The sequence below is a fragment of the Setaria italica genome, chromosome VI (genome assembly GCF_000263155.2).
Source record: "Setaria italica strain Yugu1 chromosome VI, Setaria_italica_v2.0, whole genome shotgun sequence".
NCBI classification, from domain to species: domain Eukaryota; kingdom Viridiplantae; phylum Streptophyta; class Magnoliopsida; order Poales; family Poaceae; genus Setaria; species Setaria italica.
Window position 1 is genome coordinate 29,416,539 of NC_028455.1, and position 7,313 is coordinate 29,423,851.

Sequence of the window (7,313 nt, forward strand, 5' to 3'; positions counted from 1 at the left end):
ACCCAGGTCGCCAGCTTCTCTAGGTTGTCGTCGCTCCCATGGCTCCTTGTCACCGGGTAAAAACTTGGGCTCTCTGATTTTGCTCAAGCTTTTGAAATTTCAGCTGATGGAATTTTTTATGTTGCCATGCTGGCTGGATCACCACAAGTTCGCGATTGCTAGCTGATGAATTGGTTGTTAAATATCCAGAAATTGACAACAAAACGCTTGGGGAATTGAAGTATTGAACTACTGGTTTGTTTTCACTGCGACGGATATTTGCAAATTGAACTTTTCGAAAAATATTTTCAAACTATTCCATCAACATCCTGGGTTGAGCGAGAATAGGATAGATAATTCACCGGCAGCCGGCAGACAGCCAAACAGACGTCCATCGGGACAGAAGCCATCACGGGATTTCTGCTTGTTCCCCTCTGAACCTGCTGGCCCCCAGTGTTTTGTCATGCGCATTTGCATCCAGTGTCACCCGCGGCATTTCTGATTTGTGAAGTACTAGTAAATGTCCACATTGCGGTCACGGCCTCTATGGCTCCGATCCGGTAGCCACAACTTTTGTCCGCCTATACTTCTTCGTCTGCATCAAATAAACAGGCCTGCCGCCATGACCGCGACGAGCCCGACCGTTCCTTGCATGTCCTATGCTCGTAGCACTGGCGACTGTAGTCGCTTGTCAGATTCAAATCCTCATTTCAAATTCAGATTGTTCTTTGTGGACTAGCATAAAGAACAGAAACCGCTCTTTCAGACGCGACGTAGAATAGCTGTGCCGGACCGCAGCAAGTTGCGATGGACAGTATTCGACTTGTACTCTTGTAGCATCTCGGTATGCATCAAGCGTTGGTTGGTAAATGTCCAGTTCGTCCTAGCAACATCAGTACCTCAATTCAAGCTGCTTCCTGTTTGCCACTTTGCCGTCTCTGACGGGTCACGTTTACTTCTTTGTACATGTTGAGCGTGCGTGACCATTTGATCGGTGGCCTCAAGGTTGCAATTGCAGCTAATAACTTCTCCTTTAATTTGTTTCAAAGCAACTTAAAATAATTTGTAAGCTCAATCGACCTACTGTTTTTACACTTTTTATTATCGCTGTAGAGTCTGATTCAAGTGAAACTACAGACTTTAATTTCAAACTTGGCTCAAAGATCACCCGTGTGATTATCGCGCGGCGTCGTTTAGTTTACTCCTAATAACAAGAAAAAAGTAAGATTTGTTTCGCTTTTAGTTAGTGGCATAACGGTGAAGTATATTACCCTGCAACAACTGCACTTGTCGTTTCATTCTGTCCGGTGACATGCTACTGCTGGAGTGCTGGTTGTGGTTGGTTTCTGACCTGTGTCATCTGATCCTCTCTTCTTCTAGACGCATAACAAGAACAAATGACCTAACAAGACGTGCAAACCAAGATTTGTCTCTCTCTAAACACCCCCCCCCCCCCCCCCCATGCTAACCACTCTCATCACAGACCCTCCAAAAAGTTTTTTTGCCAGTAAAGAACAAAAAGATGAAATCCTTTCATAGAAAAAGGAGGTAAAGATCATGAGCTACTTTTTACCTTTGAGAGGGTTGAGGTCGGTTTCCATTGACATCACCATTTCAACGCCTAACTTTTCTACAACCACCGCCATTCCGACTTATTCGTTCTTCGTCCACGATCTTGGAATCAATTCGACGGTGGCTCTGCTTGATCCGAATTTTCGGTGAGAGCTAGAACGATGCTACCAACAGTTAAGTGATAGCTGAAACTGAAGTCTAGTGCTAGATTCAGACATTCAGTTAATGTTATATGGACTATTCTTCCTGGCGTGCTGGAAGTCCTTGTTCTTTTCTGCAGAATTTCAAGATCCGTATGACGCGGTTTCATGCACGACCGGCCTCCATCAGATCAATCAGCGGCGAGATTAACGTCGTGCTAACTGAAATTCTTTTGGGCTGGTATGTTCTGATAGAGAGTCTACATATGATGATTCAAAGTGTATTTACGTCAGATCGAGAATAAGAACGCATGTTCAGAAACAAGAACTACAATCATGCAATAGGTTACAGAATAAGAACTAAATAAAATCAATCAATAGGTTAGACGTCACAGATTGCCTAGTGAAACGCTTATCACTCACCTCTGGACTATGTCATAAAAAAAGCTAGCTGCTAAAATAGAGGGGTGCGTTGTCGTGCCGGCCGGTACTGAGACAAACGCAAACTGGCCCAAACGATAGGAATCTCCTGTTGCAATGCAGAGCAGAGGACTTGATGAACGAACCAGCACTAGCGATGGTCTTCCATTAACCGGGCTTAATCAAGCATTATCTTGACCAAAACACATTAGAAAACGTAAGTATGGATAGGGTTAGGGGCCGCCTCCTAATCTATGGCACTCACTACTGTTGGCTTATGACTAGCACTACCCTGCAAAGAGTCCCAACTGCTAATTCGCTTGCAAGCCTGAACTTGGCGCTTCTGAAATTTGCATGAGAAACGAAGCGGAACCTTCTTGGTGCTCTGTCTACACTTACGACAGCCGTCTGCAGAGGGATCTCGCCAATCCATGGTGTGCCCCATGCACGTCCCAATCCGAAGTGGCCATGACGTTTTGCCTCTTCATGTTGCCTATCTCATTGCATCACCATTGCTATCGATCTGTGCATCTGTCGATCGGCATTTGGCAGCCCATCTTGTACGTGTATGTGATAGTATGGGCGTGATTGGTTTGTGCCATGTTTGGTTGCCTTCCTTTATCTAGCCTAGCTGGTTAGAGACGTTGTTTGGTTAGCCACGTTGCATAACAAGTTCAAAAATGACATGTCAACTGAGTCTGATTAGTTGCCTGCAGATACGTGGTTCGGTTACTTCTTCCATGAGGTGGTAAGGACACCCACCGGTGATTTTGACCATCAAATGCACAATTATAACATACATTAAAAACCATCGTCTGCCCCCGCGTCGCTCCCCCGCGAGCGACACGGGCGGCGCCCGAGCCGCCGCTACCAACCACCCCCCACTGCCTCTCGTGCCCGTCTCGCCGCCATTAGAGGGGGCTGCCGAAAGCCCGATCAGCTCCCGAGGACGGCGGCGGTGGGGTAGACAGGTCGGTTTGTGGCTTCTGCATCGGGGCGGGGCGGGGTGGCGCGCCGGAGCAGCGGCGGCCCGGATCTGGCCCTGCCGTGGGCGGATTCGGCCTTCCCGTCCCCGGATTCGCTGCCCACGACCCACCCCGGCAAGCAAGTGCACGAAGGTGGTGGCGGCCCGGGTGAAGATGGCGGGGGGCTCTTGTCGAGCGTAGGGTCGCGGCTGCTCTCCACCACGGGCTTCGTGCTGGCGGCAGGGGAGTCCCGCTCCGTGGATGTGCCCCCGGCGTGGTCGGGCCGCATTTGGGGCCGCACGCTCTGCGCCGCGGACTCGGGCTCTGGCCACTTCTCCTGCACCACGGGCGAGTGCAGGTCCGGCGTAGTGGAGTGCGTGGACGGTGGCGCCGCACCGCTCACTACGCTTGCCGGTGATGCGGCGGGCTCGGCAAGGCTGTGAGCGCTGAGGGGGCGGTCAGGGGGCTCGCCTCGTTGTCCAACTATGCGCACGAGGAGAGGGCGGTGCGCGATTGCGTCGAGCTGCTGGGCTACCGTCGATGAGCTTGACTGGACGCTCGACACCATGGCCGAGGCCAGCGAGGGCGACGCGCCCGGCTCCGCAGCAGCGGCACGACGTGCGGAGGTCCGAGAAGTTGCGCGACGGTGGAGGCGACCCGGGTGAAGGTTGGAGGGTGCGGAGGCGGCTTCGGCCCGGGTGGAGGACGGAGCGCGTCAGCGGCGGCCCGATGGAGAAGGAGTTGCGGAGGGGCCGCCAGGAGGAGCAAACACGGAGGAGGAGTTGTGGAGGAGGCATCGGAGGAGGAGATGAGGAGGGAGTACGATGATCGGCAAGGAGGATGACTGTCGGTGTGAGAGCGGAGGAGGAGGTAGGGCGGCGTGGTGCAAGGAGGCGCAGTGGCGGCGACGTCCCAGATGGTCTACCGTGACTGTGGCTGGGAGTGCCGAGCCGTGAGCGTGCAGAGATTGGGATGCTCCGGGTGAAAGTCCTCACCGACGTTTGTTGGTGGAAATGAAGGCGGCGTCCTAGGGCGTCGTTCTCCCTGTTGGGGGCATCATTTTTGAGCTAAAATCCTACTGCACGGGGTCCTCTGGGTGAAAACCCTGTCTAGATTTTGGACGAGCGATGGCGGCACCATTGGTGTCGTGCCTTCCTTGGAGGCGTCGTCTCTAGAGACCCATCTCGGTCTATAGCATTTCTGGTCCATAAGTTACGGACGGCCGTAGCGGGTGGCGACAACTCTACCGTGTGGCAAGCTAGAAGGGTGTTGCTGAGGCCACATGGAGACGATCGCAGTGATGGTGGCAGCCAGGGGTTGTCGCATAATGTTGGTCTTGGCCGCTTGCAGCGGGCTATGGCGGCTGGTGTTGCTTCGCAATGGTCAGTGTGGCGTGGGACTGCATCGGAGGACGGTGCTTGCGGCAACGGTGTCGTGGGATAACTTGGCTTGCAGCAGATCGCGACGGGTTGCTCAGCTTGGCTGGGCTATTCGGTGTGGTACATCATCGGAAGACGGCACAAAACGACTTCTCCAGCTTGCTGACATGGCGGCGGATGCTTTTGCGCGGGTGAAGTAACGAGGCGAGGTCGATCTTGTGGCGCCGACTTAGCTGATCGACGGAGAGCTTGTGGAGCGGGGCAACCTTACTCACCACTCGAACAATGACAAAAGAAACGGATCCGTGACATGGAGTACTATGCGGGCGTGGCGAGGCCCCGTGCGTGGTGTTTCTTCAAGGCAACGAGAGTGAGGTGGAGTCCAATGACGGATGTGGCGAGGCCCCCGCGCGTTGTGTTATCGTGGTGGCGAATGTGAGGCAGCCTGCGAGAGGTCCGGATTTGGTGGTTTCACCCTATCAGGTGGAGTGTGGTGTTGCAGCGGTACTACAATGGAAGGTCCCGCATGGCGGTGGTCTTCTCGGTGCGGTGCAATCTATTTCTATCGGTTTCCTATTGACGCCGGGCCACGTTTGGAGGTTTCGGCGTTGAGGTTGGTGGGTGCCACCATAGCGAGTGGAGTGATAAGGCCGCGTTGATATCCCAATCCAACCGGTCGGGTCTGGTAGTGTTGAGTTAAGTGACTACACGCGTTGATGTACCAATCTAACCGAGCGAGTTTGTTTTATTTTCCTTTTATTTTTCTTTTTTATCTTTCTAGTCCGGAACTCCTTCTTTTTAATATAGTAATCAGCTACTGGTTCGTTTCGAAAAAAAACAATTATAACATACAAATTACATCACGTTCCATAGCAAAATGGCAATGACAGCAACCTGACCTGATATTATGCCATCTATACACGTGAAAGCAAAACTGTTTTTTTAAATTTTTTATTGTCATTTAGCGTGACCTCTCTTTCTGTATCTTCAAATTGGTTGGCTGCAAGCACTTTATGATTTGTCTTGCATCCTTTGTAGTTTGTAGCGAGCTCCTTCATAGCCATTTTTACTTGTCAAATACGAACGATATCAGATACAAAGCATTGTTCTGTAAAAGCACTATCATGGACGATATTAGATACCAGAATCGTTCTTAAAAAAATTACGTCTGCATACTGACAGTCAAGATTGAGGTGCTGCATTACCAGTAAAATATCTTGGCATCGATATGTATCATCAGGCAAAATTTGCATCCTAATTAAACATGGTAAATTATACCGAAAATAAGAATGGCATCCAGAATAGGGATTTAACATCCCTCTAACTACAAGGACAAGAATCGTGTGCAAATCGAAATTCATGGAAGAATTAATTAGCTTTTTACCTTTCAGCAGCGCAGGACAAAAAATCAACTGAGTATAACCCTACACAGTGAAACGAGGGGTGATAAAGCTATGGCGGTAGATCTATACTAAAAACCGCAATATGCAACATTTTTTTCGAGCAATAGCAAGTGGCAATCTGACTAGAAAAAATAGATAGGGAAACACATGCCTCGTTACCCTGTGCAACCACGCAAGGCAATCTGGAATCCAAGCCTCTGCGGAAAAAGGCAAATCGATGCAAAGTAGAGATGAATAGTAGAAGAGGGCGGTGAATTGAAACAAATCGAAGGCCCTCTCTTGTGGATCGGGAAGGAGGGGAACATGAAGAGCAGAGGAGAGGAAGACCGGGGAGAGGTTTCTTGGTGAGCATCGACTGAGAGAGGATAAGATTGAAGGGAGAGGAGAGCGGTGAGGTTAATGCAGATTGTTGGCGCCAACAAGGCGGTGACCCAAAGAAACTCCCGCGATGACACGCCGTGCACACGCGGAGCCAAAAGCCTGGGCGCCCAGAGCACTCGCTTGCACCCAGCGAGCCTGGCTCGTCGGAAACGCTCATTTTTCTCGTAGGTGTGGAGCTAGGCTGCGGAGTCCTTTTCACACGAGACGAGTCAGGCCCGAGAGGTCGTCCGGCTAACCAATCAACAGAGTATTGCATCTCGTGAGCCTGGTCGGGGTCGTCCGGCTAACCAATCAACAGAGTATTGCATCCCGTGAGCCTGGTCGGGGGATATGCACCCAACCAATCACCCCCTATATTGCACGAGGTTACATTATACGTGACCACTACTCTTTTGGCCTGGCACGTTGCCGCCGTCCTATACTGGATCAAGCGACAAGTCAGACACAACTGCTCTGGTACGTGTTTGCGCACGCATTTATAGTGTCACAAATCATAAAAACACTCCGGTGACAAATAAGTGGGGCTCTAAACATCGATGCAGTGTCCTGACAACACAACTTCCATTCCTAATTTTTGTTTTAATATATTAATTAAATATAATGAATTTATACTTGCCATGGACCTATTTTTGAGACACATGCACTTGTATATATTTTCTAAATATTCTAAAGAAATAGATGGAAGCATGTAATGATGATCAAAGTTTAAATTGCTTTGCTACATATTGGCATCCACAACAATAGTTGTTTGACTTGAGGTAGTATATATGTAATTAAATTTGATATACCAGAAGTACCCCTCACAAAAAGTCATACCATCCTTAAAAAAAATAGGCATACCATGTATATATGCATGAGATGTATAAGATGATTAGTAAGAGTAGTAGGTTAACTCATATGCTATATAAAAGACATGTTCCCAAAACAATTACATTATCCTTGGAATTAAACAAAGGGATTTATGTTAGAGGAAAAGAAAACCCTTGCTTGCTTGGTCATGCATGCTTAGCCTAACATTTATATTAAAAAAAAACTAAAACAGGATAGTTGTATGAAGCTTTTTCCATGAGATAA

At 49.4% G+C, this 7,313-nt stretch overlaps 1 protein-coding gene across 1 annotated transcript; it reads right to left on the minus strand.

Annotated features, from left to right (window-relative positions):
- Positions 1 to 3,047: 3,047 nt before the first annotated feature.
- LOC101762228 (proline-rich receptor-like protein kinase PERK8) lies at positions 3,048 to 3,644 on the minus strand. The gene has a single exon (XM_004974703.1). It carries the CDS (start codon positions 3,642 to 3,644, stop codon positions 3,048 to 3,050), a length of 597 nt encoding a protein of 198 aa, XP_004974760.1.
- Between the last annotated feature and the right edge of the window lie 3,669 nt (positions 3,645 to 7,313).

What these genes read in the sequence shown, in the direction of transcription:
- LOC101762228 (XM_004974703.1), bottom strand. Translation starts at nt 3,644, where the DNA reads ATGGTGTCGAGCGTCCAGTCAAGCTCATCGACGGTAGCCCAGCAGCTC.